Below are 22,423 nucleotides of genomic sequence, written 5' to 3'. Positions count from 1 at the left end.
GGTGGAATTTACATAGTCGCGCTACGCAAAGCTCCGCAAAACGGTAAAAAATCTCTGCAAGCACACAGAGTTCCGCAAACACGCGGAATTGCTTGTTCCGCCCGTTCACGATGCTTTTTTTCTGTTTGCGAACGCTGTTTGAATGCTCGGGGGGAAATATCTTAGCAACACGCATTTTGAAAGCGCGAACAAGCAAAAAATTCCATGAAGCCGCGGATCGCGGAATTTTTGGCAATTCCACATACTCCGCGGAATGCAAAATTCCCCAAATTCCACGAGCGGAATGGAATTTACCGCCCAGGCCTAGTTATAACAGGATGGTTTATTTAGGTTCAGTTACATATAAATATGATGGTAAGTAAGATAGTTAATAGCCCCACCAGGAATAGCCTCCCTGCTGTTCAGCCTGCACACTCCAACTGACACTCAGCACATCACCAGGCACCCATGCATTCCGTGACATCACCAGGCACCCGTGCATTTCATGATACCACCAAGCAATCCAGCATTCCATGACATCACCAGGCACCCGTGCATTCCATGACATCACCAGGCACCGTGCATTCTATGACATCACCAGGCACCCATGCATTCCATGACATCACCAGGCACCTGTGCATTCCATGACATCACCAAGCATCCAGCATTCCACCCTACACCAAGCACTGTGCATTCCATGATATCACCAGGCACCCGTGCATTCCATGACATCACCAGGCACCGTGCATTCTATGACCTCACCAGGCACCCATGCATTCCATGACATCACCAGGCACCTGTGCATTCCATGACATCACCAGGCACCGTGCATTCTATGACATCACCAGGCACTCATGCATTCCATGATATCACCAGGCACCCGTGCATTCCATGACATCACCAGGCACCGTGCATTCTATGACATCACCAGGCACCCATGCATTCCATGACATCACCAGGCACCTGTGCATTCCATGACATCACCAGGCACCCATGCATTCCATGACATCACCAGGCACCTGTGCATTCCATGACATCACCAAGCATCCAGCACTCATCCTGGCTGAGCAATGGGAAAGAAGTAGATAAAGGAAAGGCAACAGTTAAGCCACAAAGTATCCCCTTTTCTTGCGGAAACAAAAGAGAGAAGCAATGCACAGAACAAAGATAATACTTGTAACCAAAATGAAGAAAAAGGCGATAAAATTACAAGCAGAAATGTGGAAATGTGAATTCAACCGACTAAAGATGAAACAAAGGTAGAAGGTTGCAAAATCATTAAATACGTAAATGTCACCAAATAGTAGATATAACATTCATAATATCATAAATGCATTAAAACATAAAAAGAGTAGATGGAACTCTACTCCACGAAAATCATGAAACAATAGATAGAACAATGCTAAATCATTATTTACATTAATATTCACCAAATTATAAATAGCTCGTTCCTAAGGTCAAGAATAGATTAAGTCATGAAAAGGATAGATAAACACTACTCCCTAAAGCAATAAACAACCTTGAAATCTCTCTCACCCATCCCCCTTCCTTACAGAAGTAAAGATACAAGCACACCGCATGCAACCACACAGACAAAGCACAGTATACTACACCTGTCACATACATAACCTGCGCATACATTACACTATAAACTCTAGGACACTCAACCTATAACGCAAACACTACGCTGTACACCTGACAGAACTTCACATCTCATGCAACACACCTCAAAGTACACACCCCTACACGCAGCAGTCGGATACACAACTCTATAACTCAGTATCAAGCACACAACCCCACAATTCTGCAACAGGGAACATGACCCTAACCTCAGCAAAACTCAGTACCCAAATGCAGTACAATAAAATAGGCTGAAAATCAATGATAGCCTCACTAAATTCCAAGAGCAGAAATCACAGCACCCTCACAATGAACAAGGCAGGAAAGCGAGCACAGCTAATAACAGTACACCAGTGGATAGCAAGTCGAACAATTGACCTGAAGAACATGAGAAAACAAAGCAATCAGCAGATGACCCTGTAAACAAAGATAACCCGAAGCATATAATGCACTGACATCACAAAAGCAAACTTCATTATTTCAATAAATAAACAACGCTGAGTAATGCAGAAACATATGAAACTTTCACATTCTTCACTGTGCTAAATTGGTGAAAACGTTACTGAAAACAGCAAAGAAGAAACAAAAAAAACCAGAGGAAACAATGTTCTCCAGCCGTCCAGGCACAAGGATGTAAAAGTGCTTTTATAATAACTTCCACACCTGGCACACGGGCCCTGAGAGGGAAACCAGATCATAGCCAAACTCCATAACCTTCCTAGCAAAGCGTTGCCAAGGAAACTAAAGATTCACAAGCTGAAAAAACGTGCGTGCTCACGTACTCCAGAAAGTCACACGACCAAAGAAGGCGCGGAAGAAGCGCCACGTCCCGCCACTAAATAATTAGAACTATTTACCTTGCGCTCGCTGCATCGCCAACTCGGCGATGCAGCAAGCGCCAGGTAAATAGTTTTATTTATTTGTTTACTAACTTTACTCCTGGCTGTCGTTGTAAATGACAATGCCTTTTATTTATATATTTTGATATCTAACACATAAATAAAAGGCATTGTCAGTTACAATGCCAATAGCTCAAACTCTTGTAAATGCGAGACCTATTTCACTTCAAAGAAACGGCCGCCATTGCCCCCAGTTGCGTGGAAAGTGAAAGCCGGCATGGCGCGCTGAATGATTCAGGAAAGCATGTCCTGCCTGCAGCAGGAGAAACTCAATAAAGAAAATAGTGTTTCTAGACTAAAGAAGACGTACTGAGTTACTACAGTAGTAAAAGGGCCAGTGCTCATGGGAGGTTACAAATGAAGACAATACGGTACTAAGGAGGGACTAACAAGCCTAGTAACGAATCAGAAGCCAGCATTTACATAGGAGAATAGCACAAGCCAATGAAAAATGTGGGCGGAGCGTCAAGTCCATACTCGAATACAGCATGCCTGGCAGAAGAGTGCAGGCCAGGCTAGACCTAAAAACAATGCAGTGCAACACAACACAATACGTGCAATAATCTAATACTGACCACACACTGCGGCTTCAAGAACAACCACAAAGGAAGTCAACCACACATGACAAACCCAACCTGCCGCACACCTCTTACCGGAAGGAGTTATTGCCAGCATTTCCATGGTCTGCATGTTTTAAGCTCTAGCCCCTCCCCCCAGACTTCACATGCCCCCCCACACCCACCCGTGGCTTGCGGTCTGCAGGTCCTCCTGCCCCAATAGCCACCCTTCTTCCATCATTCTTGCCCCCTTGTTGCTTCTTGCCCCCTCTGCCCAGACCCCTGCAGTGCCACCTGCCGGAGGAAGCTGAGGGGGAGGGCTGCTTTGGGCGGTCCTGCCCCATGCCCCCCCAAAACTCCTTAAGACGCCATGTCGTTCTTGCCCCCCTTACCCTAGGTCTTGGGTATCCCAGGAAGAGAGTGAATGCGGAGGGCAATCTGGGTGGGTACCTCCGAAGCCGCCCCTGACCCCCCCATGTACCCCGACCCCTACCCTCCTTCTAGGGGCAAAAGCGCTGCGGGAAGAGATTGGTGACAGGGGCTCCTTGGACCAGTACTGCCCCATGCCATCTGCACCCCGTTGCCCCCATGCCCTTCTCACTGGGTCAGGGGCACCTGCGGGAATACGTGGAGGGTGGTGGGTCTCCATGCTCCCTGTGACCCCATGCCCGGGCTCCCGTACCCTTATATGACCCCATGCCCTACCCTGTGCCCCCCTCATCTGGGTCCTGGGCACATGGGAAAAGAGGTTGAGGGTGGCGGGTTTCTATGCCCCAGGTACCCCCTCTACCCTCATGCCCTCATGTGACCCCACGCCCCAGTCCCAGTGCCCACCTGTGACCCCATGCCCCCTCACCTGGGTCCTGGGCACCTGGGGGAAGAGGTTGAGGGAGGTGTGTGTCTATGCCCCCTGTGCCTTCATGGCACCCCATGCCCCGCCCCCGTGCCTCTGTGCCCCCCATGCCCCAGCCCCGTGCCCCCCGTGCCCCGGCCCCGTGCCCCCCTTGCCCCCCGTGCCCCCTCACCTGCGTCCTGGGCACCTGCGGGAAGAGGTTGAGGGTGGTGGGCCTCTTGGGCCGGCGCTGCTCCATGGCGCGGGGCTCGGTGCGTGGCTCGGTGCGGGGCTCCGGGGGCTCATCGGGGGGCTCGTCCCCGGCGTCGATCAGGTCCAGCTCCAGCATCTCGGCCTGGATCCGGCCCGCAGCGCCCCCCGCCGGCCGCGGGGGCTCCGACATCACGTGCGCCTGGGGAGAGAGGGGGCAGAGGTCAGCACAGGGGGGGCACAACATCACAGGGGGGGGCACAGCCTGGCACCAGAGGGAGAGAGAGGGGGCAGCGGTCAGCACAGGAGGGGCACAGCATCACAGGGGGCACAGACTGGCACCAGAGGAGGGGGGCACAGCATCACACGGGGGGCACAGACTGGCACCAGAGGAGGGGGGAACAGCGGTCAGCACAAGAGGGGCACAGCATCACAGGGGGCACAGACTGGCACCAGAGGAGGGGGGCACAGCATCACACGGGGGGCACAGCATCACAGGGGGCACAGACTGGCACCAGAGGAGGGGGGAACAGCGGTCAGCACAAGAGGGGCACAGCATCACAGGGGGCACAGACTGGCACCAGAGGAGGGGGGCACAGACTGGCACCAGAGGAGGGGGGACAGCGGTCAGCACAAGGGGCTCCCAGCATCACAGGGGGCACAGACTGGCACCAGCGGGAGGGAGGGAGGGGCACAGCATCACAGGGGGACATGGACTGGCACCAGAGGAGGGGGGCACGGACTGGCACCAGACGGAGAGAGGACAGTGGACAGGACCAGAGGCTCCCAGCATCACAGGGCGGGCGGAGGCACGTGACAGGGGAGGGAGGGGGGGGGGGTGGACAGGACCAGAGGCACGCAGCGTCAAAGGGAGGGGGGTACAGCCTGGCATCACAGGGAGGGGGCAGTGGACAGTACCAGAAACAACCAGCCTCACAGTGAGAGGAGGGACAGCCGGGCACCGGGTGGGGGGAGCGGGGGGGGGGGGGAGGAGGAGGGATGGGGTGATGATGACTCACCCAGCATTAACCAGGGTGGAGGGGGCGGGGGGGGGTCAGCCTACATGACATCACCTGGGAGTCACACTGCATGGAAGGGGGAGGGGCTGTAGGAGGAAGAGATACAAAGTGACATCAGAGGGGGGGGCAGTGCACTGCATGACACGGGGAGGGTCACAGTACATTCCACCGGGGTGGGGGCAGAAACACTGGATGGCATGAGCTTTGAATAACGCTTTATGGAATGAAAGGGGGGGGGTACTGCCAGGGGCGCAACTAGACCCGAACTTTGGGGGGTGGGTGGGCTAACACTCCCAGCCAGGGCTGGCCCTAGCACCGGATGCACAGGGTGCAACAGCCTTTTTTGGTGCCCCTCCCTCATTTCTTCCTTCTCCATGGATTCCCTCACTACCACTCACCAACAATGCCCCTCATCTCTCTATAGCACCTTTCTGGCAATCATTTTTTTTTTTTATAGGGCTACCGTAGTTTACTCACACTCACTTCTGTGATCTGCATGGTACACGCTCTTTGTAGCAGGCACATTAACCCTCTGCACTGTGTGGGTGGCAGGAGTGCCTATGTGAGTGCGCGGTGAGTGATGCGACAGTGTGAGAGTAGGGTGAGAGGAGGGACTGCAGGGAGAGTGAGGTGACCATATGGATTGGGGTGCGAATGTAAGTGCAGAGTGGGACAAATGAATGCATGGTTAGTGATGGGCTTGTTTGAGTGAGATAGAGTGAGCAGGACAGGTGAGTGGACTGTCACATGAGTGCAGGTGAGTAGTGTGCTCGTGGGACTGCAGGGTGAGGTACAGGGCGAACAGCGCAAGTGCATTGTGAGTGCAGAGTGATCACTGTGAGTGCAGGGTGAGCGGGTGAATGGTGTGAGTGCACAGTGATCACTGTGAGTGCATTGTGATCGCTGTGAGTGCAGGGTGAGCGGGTGAATGGTGTGAGTGCATGCTGATCGCTGTGAGTGCATGGCGAGCGGGTGAATGGTGTGAGTGCAGGGTGAGCGTGAACGTGAAGGGCTGGAATGAGGAGTGAGTTGTCTGAGTGCGGGGTGCATTCCCAGACATTTGAAGTTACTCGTTTTGTTATTGACGGCGCGTAGGGTTTCAGAAATAAGTTAAACTATTGCTAATATGGCATTAATCTGAGATCAGGGTGGAGGAAATAAATAATGTGCAGATCCTGCAGCAAACTCCCAGTCTTGTGATTAGAGTTGCCAACTCATTATTTTTATGTCTCAGATGGTGCAAAATTAAACAGTCACCTAAAGCTGTATTTTCAGCACTTGTCTGTGCATACTTTGAACAGGAATTATAAATAGAAAGCACTTTTAAATGTGTTCTAGGGCTGCCTGCATGATCCATGACTGATAATTAAAGGGGACAAAGACAGAAAAGTCACGTTACGGATGTGGCCTTATGGCTAGAGCGGTCAACCTCGGAAACCAGGTTCGAGTCCCTGCAATGACAACAAAAAATGAATGTGTTCATCTGTAACGAAACTGGTGCTCCTGTAAAGCGCTCTGATGCCTCGGGTCTAGTTTGCGCTATATAAAACTCCGACCAAATGAATACATACTTTTTTATTTATAACTCTATTTAGTGTCAAGACAGGTCTTTGAGGGCTCTTTAAACAACAATTAACCGGCATTTTTGGCAACCCTACTTTATTTTCCTTTTGATTAAATGCATTCTCACACTACCGCAGTAAATGTAAAATACAAAGGTAAGCAGTAGGCAGAGTGTGGGCCCAGGTGTACTGGAACCAGAAAAAAAAACAGTAAGCCTTGGTAACCAGTTTACAAAGGTATGTAAATATGCAAATGTCTTTAACCCCTTTGCCGCTGGCGGGATTCCCCCGCTGTGCTTGGGGGGGGCGCGTACAGCGCCCCCCTGCTCATAACGAGATCAGCTTGTCATGAGCTACGGCGCTCATGACGAGCTGACCTCGTCATGACCATGCCGGTTACAATGGAACGCTCAGCACAGCAGGGGAATCTGCCCAGCGTGCGAGCGTTCCATCTAGCGGGCGCGGTCATGACGAGCTCAGCTTGTCATGAGCACCGGAGCGCCGTGGCTTATGACGAGCTGACCTCGTCATGACCATGCCCGTTACAATGGAACGCTCAGCACAGCAGGGGAATCTGCCCAGCGTGCGAGCGTTCCATCTAGCGGGCGCGGTCATGACGAGCTCAGCTTGTCATGAGCACCGGAGCGCCGTGGCTCATGACGAGCTGACCTCGTCATGAGTGCTCAAGAGGTTACAGACCTGAGAAAAACTCGGGTGTGCCAGAGATAAGACTCCAGACACTGCCCAGCCGAGACCCCAGCAGCATGGGCTGAGACACACGGCAGGGGTGGGGCTGGGGGGGGTGAAGCCCTTTCAGCCCAGTGGCACAACGCATGACGTCAGAGTAGGAGGGGGGGTTAATATGATGACATCAGTTTGGGTGTGGCAGTCATACTGTCTGTGCTGCATGGGGGTTATTACACCACGTGGTGTGGTGGGGGGTCACATTGCATGACCTCAGGGTGGGGGCAGGCACGCTGGATGGCAAGAATAGGAGTCACGCGCCATTGAATGAAGGGGGGCAGGCGTCACGCAGCATTATAGGGGGGGCAGTCACACAATACGATGCTACACTAATGGTGGGGGGGAGGGGCGAGAGTAGGACCACGCTATCAGTCTGATTAGGGCAGCCACACTTTATCACTTCTCACTCCAGTGTGCTGCTGGGGCGGCGGGGGCTGGGAGGGGTCAGGGCAATAACACCTGGCGTACACCGTGTGGGGGGCAGTAGTTTTCAGACCTTACGACTAGGGGTGGCGGAATTTGCGTAATCGCGTTACGCAAATCTCTGCGAAACGGTAAAAAAACCTCAGCGAACACTCAGAAATTCTGCGACCACACCGAATTGCTGTTCGCGATGTATTTTTAATGTTCGCAATAGCTGTTTGCGTGCTCGGGGGGAAATATCTCCCGAACACGCATTTTGAGAACGCGAACAAGCAACAATGTCGCGGAACGCAGAATTTTGGGCAATTTCGCGTTCTCCGCGGAACGTGAAATTACCCAAATTCCGCAAATTCCGGGAACGGAACGGAAGTTGTCGCCCAGGCCTACTTACGACCTCATTCGTGGGCAGACAGGAAGAGAGCGCCCACAGGTGGGAGGCGGAGTGAATATTCATATATATTCATTCTGGCGGCAGCGCCCACCGGCGCTGTCACCTTCATTCACGTTCCCTCTACATTCGGAGCCGGCCCGTCAGTCACCTTGTATTTATATTACTTGTACCGCGGAAGATACCCCGGGGTGTCAGCTTCATGCACATTTTCTATCGAAGGTGGGGGAGGAGAGGGCTGGAGGAGGGGCCAGTGACAGGCGACTGAGCGCTGGTGACAGGCTACAGAAACTGAGTGCACAAGGCACAGTCAGGGTCGGCTTTAGCGCTGGTGGCGCCCTGTGCGACAGTGTCTGTTGGTGACAGACCCGTGTAAACAGAGTGCACGAGGCACACTGACAGACTACAGAGCTCTGATGACAGACCTATGTAAAAAGAGTGCATGAGGTAGAGTGAAATACTACTGAGCACTTGTGAAAGCCCTGTGTAAACTGAGTGCACGAGGCAGAGTGACAGACTATAAAGCACTGGTGACCGACCTGTGTAAACTGAGTGCACTAGGCACAGTGACAGGCTAGTGAGCGCTGATGAGAGACCTGTTTGAACAGAGTGAACGAAGCACATTGACACACTACTGAGCGCTGGTGACAGACCAGTGTAAACAGAGTGCACAAGGCAGAGTGACAGGCTACAGAGTGCTGGTGGCTGACTTGTGTAAACAGAGTGCATGAGGCAGAGTGACAGGCTATTGACAGCAGGTGACAAACTATGTAAACAGAGTGCACGAGGCACAGTGACAAACTACTGAGTGCTGGTGAAAGACCCATGTAAACAGAGTGCATGAAGCAGAGTGTCAGGCTACTGAGTGCTGGTGAGAGACCTGTGTAAACAGAGTGCAGGAGGCGAAGTGACAGGCTACAAGTGCTGGTGAGAGATCTATGTAAATAGAGTGCACAAGGCACGGTGCCGGGTTACTGAGCGCTGGTGAGAGACCTGTGTTAATAGAGTGCACGAGGCAGAGTTGTGTAAGACTACAGAGCACTGGTGACAGACCTAGGTAAACAGAGTGCATGACGCAGAGTGTCAGGCTACTGAGTGCTGGTGAGAGACCCGTGTTAACAGAGAGCACGAGGCAGAGTGACAGGCTACAGAGAGCTCTTGACAGACCTGTATAAACAGAGTGCATGAGGCATTGTGACAGGGTAATGAGGGCTGCTGACTAACTATTTAACTTGAGTGCACGTGGCACAGTGACAGACTACAGAGCACTATTTACAGACCTATGTAAACCGAGTGCACGTGGAACAGTGACAGACTACTGAGTGTTGGTGACAGACCTGTTTGAACAGAGTGCACAAGGCACAGTGACAGACTACAGAGTGCCGATGACAGACCTAGGTAAACAGAGTGCATGAGGCAGAGTGAAATACTACTGAGCGCTGGTGACAGACCTGTGTAAACTCAGTGCACGAGGCACAGTGACAGACTACAGAGCACTGGTGACAGACCTATGGAAACAGAGCGCACAAGACAGAGTAACAGGCTACTGAGCGCTGGTGAAAAACTATGTAAATTGAGTGCACGAGGCACAGTGACAGACTACAGAGCACTGGTGAAAGACCTATGGAAACAGAGCGCACAAGGCAGAGTAACAGGCTACTGAGCGCTGGTGAAAAACTATGTAAATTGAGTGCACGAGGCACAGTGACAGACTACAGAGCACTGGTGAAAGACCTATGGAAACAGAGCGCACAAGGCAGAGTAACAGGCTACTGAGCGCTGGTGAAAAACTATGTAAATTGAGTGCACGAGGCACAGTGACAGACTACAGAGCACTGGTGACAGACCTATGGAAACAGAGCGCACAAGGCAGAGTAACAGGCTACTGAGCGCTGGTGAAAAACTATGTAAATTGAGTGCACGAGGCACAGTGACAGACTACAGAGCACTGGTGACAGACCTTTGTAAACAGAGTGCACGAGGCAGAGTGACAGACTACTGAGCACAGGGGATAGACCTGTGTAAACAGAGTGCATGAAGCAGAGTGACAAGCTACAGAGAGCTGGTGACAGACCTGTGCTTACACAGTGCACAAGGCACAGTGAGACTACAAAGCACTGGCGACAGACCTATGTAAACAGATTGCACGAGGCAGAGTGAAACACTACTGAGCACTGGTGACAGACCTGTGTAAACAAAGTGCATGAGCCACAGTGACAGACTACAGAACACTGGTGACAGACCTGAGTAAACAGAGTGCACGGGCCAGAGTGATAGGCTACAGAGTGCTGGTGACTGATCTGTGTAAACAGAGTGCATGAGGCAGAGTGACAGGCTACCGAGAGCAGGTGAGAAACTATGTATATTGACAGCTGATGACAGACCTGTTTGAACAGAGTGCAGGAGGCGGAGTGACAGACTACAGAGCACTTGTGACAGACCTAAGTAAACAGAGTGCACGTGGTAGAGTGAAATACTACTGAGCACTGGTGACAGACCTGTGTAAACTGAGTGCACAAGGCACAGTGATAGGCTAGTGAGTGCTGTTGAGAGACCTGTGTTGAAAGAGTGTACAAAGCACATTGACACACTACTGAGCGCTGGTGACAGACCTGTGTAAACGGAGTGCACAAGGCAGAGTGATAGGCTACAGAGTGCTGGTGGCTGAACTGTGTAAACAGAGTGCATGAGGCAGAGTGACAGGCTACTGAGAGCAGGTGACAAACTATGTAAATTGAGTGCACGTTGCACAGTGACAGACTACTGAGCGCTGGTGACAGTCCTGTGTAAACAGAGTGCACGGGGCAGAGTGACAAACTACTGAGTGCTGGTGAAAGACCCATGTAAGCAGAGTGCATGAGGCAGAGTGAAAGATAACTGAGAGCTGGTGACAGACCTGTGTAAACAGAGTGCACGAGGCACGGTGACAGACTACTAAGCGCTGGTGACAGATCTGTGTAAACAGAGTACACAAGGCAAAGTGACAGGCTACAGAGCGCTGGTGACAAACTATGTAAATTGAGTGCACAAGGCACAGTGACAGACTACTTAGCGCAGGTGACAGACCTATGTAAACAGAGTGCATGAGGCACAGTGACACAGTACAGAGCGCTAGTGATAGAACTGTGTAACCAGAGCGCCCAAGGCTCAGTGACAGACTTCAGAGCACTGGTGACAGACCTATGTAAACAGAGTGCACGAGGCAGAGTGAAATACTACTGAGCGCTATTGACAGACCTGTGTAAACAGAGTGCATGAGTCACAGTGACAGGCTACAAAGCGCTGGTGACAGATCTATATAAATAGAGTGCACGAGGCACAGCGCCAGGTTACTGAGCGCTTGTCACAGACCTGTGTAAACAGAGTGCACGAGGCACAGTGAAATACTAATGAGCACTGGTGACAGACCTATGTAAACAGAGTGCACGACGCAGAGTGAAATACTACTGAGCATTGGATACAGACCTGTGTAAACAGAGTGCACAAGGCACAGTGACAGACTACTGAGCACTGGTGACAAACCTGAGTAAACAGAGTGCATGAGGCGGAGTGACAGGCTACAAAGTGCTGGTGAGAGATCTATGTAAATTGAGTGCACAAGGCACAGTGCCGGGTTACTGAGCTCTGCAGAGAGATCTGTGTTAACAGAGTGCATGAAGCAGAGTATCAGGCTACTGAGTGCTGGTGCGAGACCCATGTTAACAGAGAGCACGAGGCAGAGTGACAGGCTACAGAGAGCTGTTGACAAACTATGTAAACAGAGTGCACTTGGCACAGTGACAGACTACTGAGTGCTCGTGACAGACCTGTTTGAACAGAGTGCACGAGCCACAGTGACAGACTACAGAGCACTGATGACAGACCTATGTAAACAGAGAACACGGGGCACAGTGACTGACTATCGAGCGCTGGAGACTGACCTAAGTAAACAGAGCGACGAGGCAGAGTGAAATACTACAGAACACTGGTGACAGACCTGTGTAAACAGAGTGCACGAGGCACAGTGAAATACTACTGAGCACTGGATACAGACCTGTGTAAACAGAGTGCTCAAGGCACACTGACAGACTACAGAGCACTGGTGACAAATCTGTCTAAACAGAGTGTATGAGGCAGAGTGAAATACTACTGAGCACTTGTGACAGACCTAAGTAAACAGAATACATGTGGCAGAGTGAAATACAAAGTGCTGGTGAGAGATATATGTAAATAGAGTGCACAAGGCACAGTGCCAGGTTACTGAGCGCTGGTAAGAGACCTGTGTTAACAGAGTGCACGAGGCAGAGTTGTGTAAAACTACAGAGCACTGGTGAAAGACCTAGGTAAACAGAGTGCATGACGCAGAGTGTCAGGCTACTGAGTGCTGGTGAGAGACCCGTGTTAACAGAGAGCACGAGGCAGAGTGACAGGCTACAGAGAGCTGTTGACAGACCTGTATAAACAGAGTGCATGAGGCATTGTGACGGGGTAATGAGGGCTGCTGACTAACTATTTAACTTGAGTGCACGTGGCACAGTGACAGACTACAGAGCACTACTTATAGACCTATATAAATCGAGTGCACGTGGAACAGTGACAGGCTACAGAGCACTGGTTAGAGACCTAGGTAAATAGAGTGCACATGGCACAGTGACAGACTACTGAGAGCCGGTGACAGACCTAAGTAAACAGAGTGCACAAGGCAAAGTGAAATACTACTAAGCACTGGTGACAGACCTATGTAAACAGAGTGCAGGAACCAGAGTGAAACACTACTAAGCACTGGTGACAGACCTATGTAAACAGAGTGCAGGATGCAGAGTGAAACACTAATAAGCACTGGTGACAGACCTATGTAAACAGAGTGCAGGATGCAGAGTGAAACATTACTGAGCACTGGTGACTGACCTGTGTAAACCAGAGTGCATGAGGCAGAATGACAGGCTACAGAGTGCTGTTGACAAACCTGAGTAAACAGAGTGCATGAGGCGGAGTGACATGCTACAAAGTGCTGGTGAGAGATCTATGTAAATAGAGTGCACAAGGCACAGTGCTGAGTTACTGAGCGCTGGTGACAGACCTGTGTTAACAGAGTGTATGAAGCAGAATATCAGGCTACTGAGTGCTGGTGCGAGACCTGTGTTAACAGAGAGCACGAGGCAGAGTGACAGGCTTCAGAGAGCTGTTGACAAACTATGTAAACAGAGTGCACGTGGCACAGTGACAGACTACAGAGCACTGGTTACAGACCTATGTAAACAGAGTGCACTTGGCACAGTGACTGACTATCGAGCGCTTGTGACTGACCTAAGTAAACAGAGCGACGAGGCAGAGTGAAATACTACAGAACACTGGTGACAGACCTGTGTAAACAGAGTGCACGAGGCACAGTGAAATACTACTGAGCACTAGTAACAGACCTGTGTAAACCGAGTGCACGAGGCACAGTGAAATACTACTGAGCACTGGATACAGACCTGTGTAAACAGAGTGCAGAAGGCACACTGACAGACTACAGAACACTGGTGACAAATCTGTCTTAACAGAGTGTATGAGGCAGAGTGAAATACTACTGAGCACTTGTGACAGACCTAAGTAAACAGAATACACGTGGCAGAGTGAAATACTACCGAGCACTGGTGACAGACCTGTGCAAACTGAGTGCACTAGGCACAGTGACACGCTAGTGAGTGCTGGAGACAGATCTGTGTAAACAGAGTGCACAAGGCAGAGTGACAGGCTACAGAGTGCTGGTGGCTGACCTGTGTAAACAGAGTGCATGAGGCATTGTGACAGGGTAATGAGGGCTGCTGACAAACTATTTAACTTGAGTGCACGTGGCATAGAGACAGACTACAGAGCACTATTTACAGACCTATGTAAACCGAGTGCACGTGAAACAGTGACAGGCTACAGAGCACTGGTTAGAGACCTAGGTAAATAGAGTGGACATGGCACAGTGACAGACTACTGAGAACTGGTGACAGACCTAAGTAAACAGAGTGCGCAAGGCAAAGTGAAATACTACTAAGCACTGGTGACAGACCTATGTAAACAGAGTGCACGAGGCAAAGTGAAATACTACTAAGCACAGGTGATAGACCTATGTAAACAGAGTGCACGATGCAGAGTGTAACACTACTGAGCACTGGTGACAGACCTGTGTAAACAGAGTGCACAAGGCAGAACGAGAGCCAAAAGAGCGCTACTGACAGACCTTTGTAAACAGAGTGCATGATGCAGAGTGACAGGCTACTGAGTGCTAGTGACAAAATATGTAAATTGGTGACAGACCAGTGTAAACAGAGTGACGAGGAACAGTGACAGACTACTGAGCACTGGTGACAGACCAGTGTAAACAGAGTGACGAGGCACAGTGACAGACTACTGAGCGCTGGTGACAGACCTTTGTAAACAGAGTGCACGAGGCAGAGTGACAGGCTACTGAGCACAGGGGATAGACCTGTGTAAACAGAGTGCATGAAGCAGAGTGACAAGATACAGAGAGCTGGTGACAGACCTGTGCTTACACAGTGCACAAGGCACAGTGACAGACTACAAAGCACTGGCGACAGACCTATGTAAACAGATTGCACGAGGCAGAGTGAAATACTACTGAGCACTGGAGACAGACCTGTGTAAACCAGAGTGCATGAGTCACAGTGACAGGCTACAAAGCGCTGGTGACAGATCTATGTAAGTAGAGTGCACGAGGCACAGTGCCAGGTTACTTAGCGCTTGTGAGAGACCTGTGTTAACAGAGTGCATGAGGCAGAGGGAAATACTACTGAGTGCTGGTAACAAACCTTGTAAACAGAGTGCACGAGGCGGAGTGACATGCTACAAAGCGCTGGTGAGAGATCTATGTAAATAGAGTGCACAAGGCACAGTGCCAGGTTACTGAGCGCTGGTAAGAGACCTGTGTTAACAGAGTGCATGAGGCAGAGTGACAGGCTACAGAGAGCTGTTGACAGACCTGTATAAACAGAGTGCATGAGGCATTGTGACAGGGTAATAAGGGCTGCTGACAAACTATGAAAATTGAGTGCACGTGGCATAGAGACAGACTACAGAGCACTGGTGAAAGGCCTGTGTACACTGAGTGCACAAGGCATGCTAGTGAGCACTGGTGAGAGACCCGTGTTAAGAGAGTTCACTAGGCACAGTGACAGACTACTGAGCACTGGTGACAGACCTGTGTAAACAGAGTGCACGAGGAAGAGAGACAAGCTACACAGCGCTGGTGACAGACCCATGTAAACAGAGTGCACGAGGCAGAGAGAGAGGTTAAAAGACTGCACGTGGCACAGTGACAGACTACTGAGCGCTGGTGACAGACCCGTGTAAACAGAGTTCACTTGGCACAGTGACAGACTACTGAGCGCTGGTGACAGACCCGTGTAAACAGAGTGCACGAGGCAGAGAGAGAGGTTACAGAGTGCCTGTGTTAAAAGACTGCACATGGCACAGTGACAGACTACTGAGCGCTGGTGACAGACCGTGTAGACAGAGTGTAGGAGGCAGACACACTGCACACCTGTGTCTGTGCATGTGCAGTGTGTCTGTGCACATGCACTGAGTCTTTGCATGTGCAGTGTGTCTGTGCATGTGCAGTGTGTCTGTGCATGTGCAGTGTGTCTGTGCATGTGCAGTGTGTTTGTGCACGTGCAGTGTGTCTGTGCATGTGCAGTTAGGCTGTGCGTGTGCACGTGCACTGAGTCTTTGCATGTGCAGTGTGTCTGTGCATGTGCAGTGTGTTTGTGCACATGCAGTGAGTCTTTGCATGTGCAGTGTGTCTGTGCATGTGCAGTGTGGCTGTGCGTGTGCAGTGTGTCTGTGCACGTGCACTGAGTCTTTGCATGTGCAGTGTGTCTGTGCATGTGCAGTGTGTTTGTGCACATGCAGTGAGTCTTTGCATGTGCAGTGAGGCTGTGCATGTGCAGTGTGTCTGTGCATGTGCAGTGTGTCTGTGCATGTGCAGTGTGTCTGTGCATGTGTACTGAGTCTTTGCATGTGCAGTGTGTCTGTGCATGTGCAGTGTGTTTGTGCACGTGCAGTGAGTCTTTGCATGGGCAGTGAGTCTTTGCTTGTGCAGTGTGTCTGTGCATGTGCAGTGTGTTTGTGCACGTGCAGTGAGTCTTTGCATGTGCAGTGAGGCTGTGCGTATGCAGTGTGTCTGTGCACGTGCACTGAGTCTTTGCATGTGCAGTGTGTCTGTGCATGTGCAGTGTGTTTGTGCACGTGCAGTGAGTCTTTGCATGGGCAGTGAGTCTTTGCTTGTGCAGTGTGTCTGTGCATGTGCAGTGTGTTTGTGCACGTGCAGTGAGTCTTTGCATGTGCAGTGAGGCTGTGCGTATGCAGTGTGTCTGTGCACGTGCACTGAGTCTTTGCATGTGCAGTGTGTCTGTGCATGTGCAGTGTGTCTGTGCATGTGCAGTGTGTTTGTGCACGTGCAGTGAGTCTTTGCATGGGCAGTGAGTCTTTGCTTGTGCAGTGTGTCTGTGCATGTGCAGTGTGTTTGTGCACGTGCAGTGAGTCTTTGCATGTGCAGTGAGGCTGTGCGTATGCAGTGTGTCTGTGCACGTGCACTGAGTCTTTGCATGTGCTGTGTGTCTGTGCATGTGCAGTGTGTTTGTGCACGTGCAGTGAGTCTTTGCATGGGCAGTGAGTCTTTGCATGGGCAGTGAGTCTTTGCTTGTGCAGTGTGTCTGTGCATCTGTAGTGTGTCTGTGCATCTGTAGTGTGTCTGTGAGGCAGAAGTGAGGGCAGGCAGGTGCTACCAAAAGCCGCATTTATGTCCTGCCCCATGGTGGGCAATCAGTCTGCCTTGATAGGTGATGAGTTTTGCTGCCGGATCCCGTCTCCTCCTTTCATTGGCTGACCCTTCAGCCACTGAGTATAGGAAGCAAGGTCTGGGAGAGCCAGAGCGCATGTCGGCCACTGCTTGTTATGTTAAAATATTTATAGAGTGCACTGTTACCTGCTGGCCTCCTCGTGCTGACAGCAACCCTGCAACATGCCAGGCCTTTGAGAGGTGCCAGTATTGAGCGTTCTCTTGAAGAAGGTGAAACTAGACTGCATTCTAACAGAAAGAGGCAAATCCTTCCATTCTCTCGGAGTGAGGGAGTTAAAAGCCCAGCCCCAGCAGTGGCGTGTTATACTTGATATGGAACATTGGTTCAGAGTTCCCTGGACCCGACAAAGCGGCGTAGAATGATCCTTTGATGGACAGGAGGTCAATAGAGTGTCCTTCAGGAGGGAGTGATGGGGCAGTCTCTGGAGCTTCAGGGCTAACCTGCAGCTGCACTGTGGACCATGTGAAGCTGAGACATCAGACCCAGGGAGCTCCCGACGGATCGCGAGTGCCCGTCGCGGAGTCTGAACACCATCACGGTTTGAATGACCATTGTTGGTCTCCATCGAAGAACCTTCAAGAGCTTTGCACAGCATTTTCAAGACTGAAAACACAAACCCCTTGTAGCACTGGCCGCGCCGCGATTGGCGGTTGACTCCCCCGCCCCCTGAGGACGCATCCGGATTGGTTCCGGGCCCTCGCAAGGGCTGAGAAGGAAGTCGGGCTGCCCTGGGGCCGGAGGGAGACCCGGGAAGAGCGCGAGTGTAGCGTGGGTCTCCCCCGACGGCCTACCACCCCCCCTGGGGCCTACGAACACCACCGGAGTGCCCTGCGGAAGGGGAAGAGTCCTCACACCTGCCAGAGAATCACCGCAAGGGCTCCCAAAGGAGCCGAAGACAACAGGTAACCCCCGGGGAGGAGGGCGGAAGGCCGGTTTTGGCCCCTCACGAGCCTTGAGAGACTGGGAGGCCTTAATTGAGTGTCTAGGTGACTCGGGCCCATTGACTGTGTATGCCTGGGGACAGGCTCGCCCCCCTACGTAACTCTGTACGCCTGATTAACTGTCTAGGCCCGAAGTGATAACAAAGGTATTCACCTCTTTGACAGACTCCTGCTGCATTAACTGTTCACGCCTCATTACCTTTAAGTAATGCTGATGCAGAGATCATATTCCTCTGTACTGAATTTCTTGCAGGGGCGGGCTTCAATGATTCCTGATGGGGGTGAACTCTGATACTTATTGATTTATTCCAGTACTATTTTGATGATCTGACGTTGGTTATTGAACTGTTGATAATTACAAGGTGTAAGGTTTATAACTGCTTCTTGTAATGTTGGTCCCTGGCTTATGAAAGACCCTCTTAGCCTGCTGAAGAGTGTAATGCGACAGGCTGTGTTAATATATGTTTTACTGCTTTAATGAAATGCTTTACCACTTTAAAGGAAATGCATAATGAAAGGCTTCCATGAAACGCTTTAATGAAATGCTAATGCATTGATCGCCTTGACCTAAGGCCTATATAAAAGATCTTGATTTTCAATCACAAACACTGGTGTGGTCTCCATTATTGCGCCCACTTCTTGTCTCAGTGGATGAGTATTTTGAGTAGCTGCTTTACACGTAAGCCCATGGCTGCCTTCCTGATCGAGCCAAGCTACCCCCACGGAGAACTAGTGGTCCCATTTCTTACACCCCTCTTCTTGATTCACCTTGTGGCCATGGTTAGGGCACCATCTGCTAAGACACCCACGTTTCTAGCAATGTCAACTGGAATCTGGTGAGGCCCGCGGTCCAGCGCCACCGGTCCACATTCAGTATTTGTGAATTTGGTGGAAGGTAGGTGGAGAGCATCCAATTCACTCCTGCTCCCAAGAATGCTCTAAAACTGGCCTCGATGACACTCTTGCAGACAGAAAGACAACAAGGTGATGGACAGAGCGCTGAAACATTTCAACCACTCGCACCCCGCAGTCAAGAGATCTGGGTTTAATCCATCGTTCCTTTGCTCACTTCGCCACCCCAGTTCAGACATGGCCATATGCAAATCAATCTTGACCCTGCAGCCCAAACTACCAAGCCTGGTCCTCCCTGGACCGAAAACAAGCATCCTGGCATCCATGGCAATGTCTGGGTTATGCCATGGTTTCAGCCATGTTTTTTGTTAAGATAACCAAATCAGAGCTGTTATTGTTACTAAGATGCAAAATATTCACAGAGACAGAAAATTAATAAAATACCAGCATAGGCAGCCATGCCAAGTGCCACGCATCGCAGGTTATGATAACGCGTCTCAGGGCGCCTCCCACACTGAAATGCAATGTCACGCAATGAAAGGTCTTCAGTGTTAGCAGTTGTTGCAGGAGGCACACTCTCTATAAGGCAGACTTGCAGCCAGTGTGAGCTGTCACAAAGGGGAGTCCGTGTGTCCAGGCTGTGAGCTGCCTCTCGGATCCGACTGGACGTCCACCCAGGCCACAGTGATATTTTCTCTTACCCCTTTCAAAGCTTCTCCTGTGCATTACCGTTGTTTCTACGAACTCTAAAGTCCAGGGTGCTGAAGTTGGTTTGTGCAGAAGATGAAGAGTAGCGTCATTGCTTCCCTGACTGAAGTTGTGAACCTAAGGTCTGAAGTAGTGAGCTGCTCCTGGGTCCAAATGCAATTTCATGGAATCTCTCTCTTTTTATCTAATTACAGGGACATATTTTGGCCACCATTGAATCAATCAGCCTTTGTATGGTGCAGCCCTGTCACGTCACTGGTCCCTGGGCAGTGAGGGGTCAAGTCACTGTCGAAAAGCCAGGTCTTGAGTTTCTTCCTGGAGTCCGCCAGGGAGGGTGCTGTTCGGAGGTGAAGGGGCAGGTCGTCCCAGGTCTTGGCGGTGATGTAGGAGAAGGAGCCCCCCCCGCTGCGGCAGATGCGGGGGGTGCGAGAGCGAGTGAGGTGGAGCTCAGGTGTCTTGTGGGTCGATGGAAGTAAAGTCGATGGTTGATGTAGGACTATCCTTGGTCATGTAGAGATTTGTGGGCGTGCGTGAGGATCTTGAACTGGCATCTCTTCTGGATGGGGAGCCAGCGGACGTTTCTGAGGTGGGGACCAATGTAGGTCCGTTAGGGGAGGTCCAGATGAGTCTAGCTCGTCAGGCCACTATCTGCATGAGCCCAGATGTTGTTGTTTATGTAAAACACCCGATAACTGCCTTCATGCATATCACATGCTTGTTTGCTTACTGTTTACATTTTATTATTTTGCTTTTTGTCCATACCATGCCTTCTATAAAGAGCGGCAGGTGTGTGTTCACTGATCTGTGGTTTCAGCCATAGGCTGCGGTCACCAAATGCGATGCAGTGCGCGCAACGAAATTCGTTTTATTTATTTATATGTTTACTTACCTGTAAAGCTCCGTAATCCATAGATTACTTCCCCCCACCCTGCCCCTCACTCTCCCCATGTCACCGCCCGGCAGGTACTCCCACTACCGACCGCGGCTGGGTTTCAGCCGTACGCAGAGGTCCCATCTCTGGAGCAGTTAACAGGGGATTTCTTCTTTGGTCTTACATAATGCAACCGGAATAGAAAATCAATGGATGCTGTAAAAAGTGACATTTGTGGGGCTGCCTTGTTTGTGCACATTGCGGCTTGTAAACATTACTGGTATATGGACTGCCAGGTTTCCGCTCTGTAACTTCAGGCTAGCTCGATCTCGCATCACTCCGGCCGGCGCATGCTTGTCGCTTGCGTCACGACATGTTTCGAGTGTTTTAAATGACACTCAACAAAAGATAAGCCAGGGGATTGCGCGACTTATTACATGTGCACCGGAGCTGTATGCTGCGACGATCCATGTACTTAGGCTCAGATTTATTAAGATTTTATTTCAAGGATGTGTCACGATTATGACGCATGCCTGATGCTAAATCTTTTGGTATTTACTAAGCCATGCAAAGCCAGATTTGAGAAGCTTTGTAAGAAAAAGGTGGTGTAACGCTGCCTTGTGTTACCTTGCATAAGGGAGGCGTTCTGTGGGGGCGCCTGGGCGTTCCTGTGCATCCGCCCATTGGTTTTGGCACAAACCTATATTTACTAAAGTAAATAAACATGGCTTCGGGCCAGAATGGTGCGCGTGCCCAAGGCTGGTGTAACGCGGATAAAATGTCTTTATTTCTCCTTCTTACTTCCTCTTTGCATGTGAACTGCCGTCGGCAGGAGAGGAGTACGCCTCTATGAATAGCTTTTGTGCAGGGACTATTGCTCCCACAACACTGGCACCTTTGTGTCGTAACACAAGGGTGTCTGCATTGGCACTAGGTTGCCCAAAGTGCGCCCTCCCTTCAAGGGGGTAGATATGGAACATTTCTGCTCTCTCCCTTTGATGCAACGCCGCGCACCAACTGCCCTTGCTGTGTTGCGAACCAGTGTAGTAAATAAGGGCCCTGTGTTTGATAGATACCACATTAGTTAGCGGCTGAGTGTGGGCAGAAATCCATTCCTCCGATGTATATTCTGCAACAAATGCTTTGTGTTAGTGGTCAGAGTGATATTTGTATCCCGCTGGTGGTGCAACACAATTGCTGTAATCTGTTTTTGGCGTATTATTGTTGTAAAAGATGGACTTCTCATTGTCTGGTGTGCTGTGTGTGCACTTGTTGTTCAGCGTAGCTGTAACTTTACATGTCTTGGGGGCATATCTACAAGGGCAGCGATAAATAGACGCAAAGCGGGCTTAGCGCTTCACTATTTATCACCGTCTATCGCTTGATTATATCGCCCTGTTAGCGCGTTACTCCAGGGCGATATAATTACCAGCTATATTGGGCAGATCGCCATTTTGCAGGGAACATTGCTGGTTTTCCAGCGATGTTCCCTGCAAAACGGCGATAACCTTGCTTATACGACCCACAGGGTCGCATCAGCAAAATCCACCCCCATAATAGGTATGCCTAAGTCTGCATTTTAGCAGACGTTAGTTTCCGGCGAAAACAGCGGTTTTCGCCCACAACTAACGTCGGTTAAAATGCGTTGGCAGCCTTGTAAATATTGCGATGTGCACATCCACAATATTTACAAGATTGTCCTGCCCAGTGAGGCCCACTTTGCATCTCATTAGAGATGCACAGGGAGGCGTCGGGTAAAAGGGTGCTAACATGCGCTAATGCATGATAGCAACCCATTGTTAATAGGGCGATAGTTTTATCTCCGCTTTAAAACCCAAAAAAGCGGAGATAAAGCCCTTGTAAATATGCCCCTTGGTTCGTCCGGTTTCATATTCTGTCTTCGACGTTTTACGTTTGTGTTGCACAGTAAGACACTGCGCTGGACGCCTCTGGTGTGTTTTTAATACGAGGGATACGTGTTACA

At 50.7% G+C, this 22,423-nt stretch overlaps 1 protein-coding gene across 2 annotated transcripts in view; it reads right to left on the bottom strand.

Moving 5' to 3' along the window:
• Window positions 1–22,423, bottom strand: part of MAPK8IP1 (mitogen-activated protein kinase 8 interacting protein 1) — a 409,187-nt gene that overhangs the window by 207,077 nt on the left and 179,687 nt on the right. For both annotated transcript variants that reach the window (XM_078684384.1, XM_078684385.1), the window contains exon 3: window positions 4,081–4,299. In XM_078684384.1, coding sequence (XP_078540510.1) covers window positions 4,081–4,299 — 219 coding nt within the window. The remainder of the gene's footprint in view (window positions 1–4,080; window positions 4,300–22,423) is intronic.

This window comes from Lissotriton helveticus, chromosome 3_2 (genome assembly GCF_964261635.1).
Source record: "Lissotriton helveticus chromosome 3_2, aLisHel1.1, whole genome shotgun sequence".
NCBI lineage: Eukaryota > Metazoa > Chordata > Amphibia > Caudata > Salamandridae > Lissotriton > Lissotriton helveticus.
The sequence above is the reverse complement of the archived record's forward strand: the minus strand, read 5'-3'. Positions and strand labels throughout refer to the sequence as shown.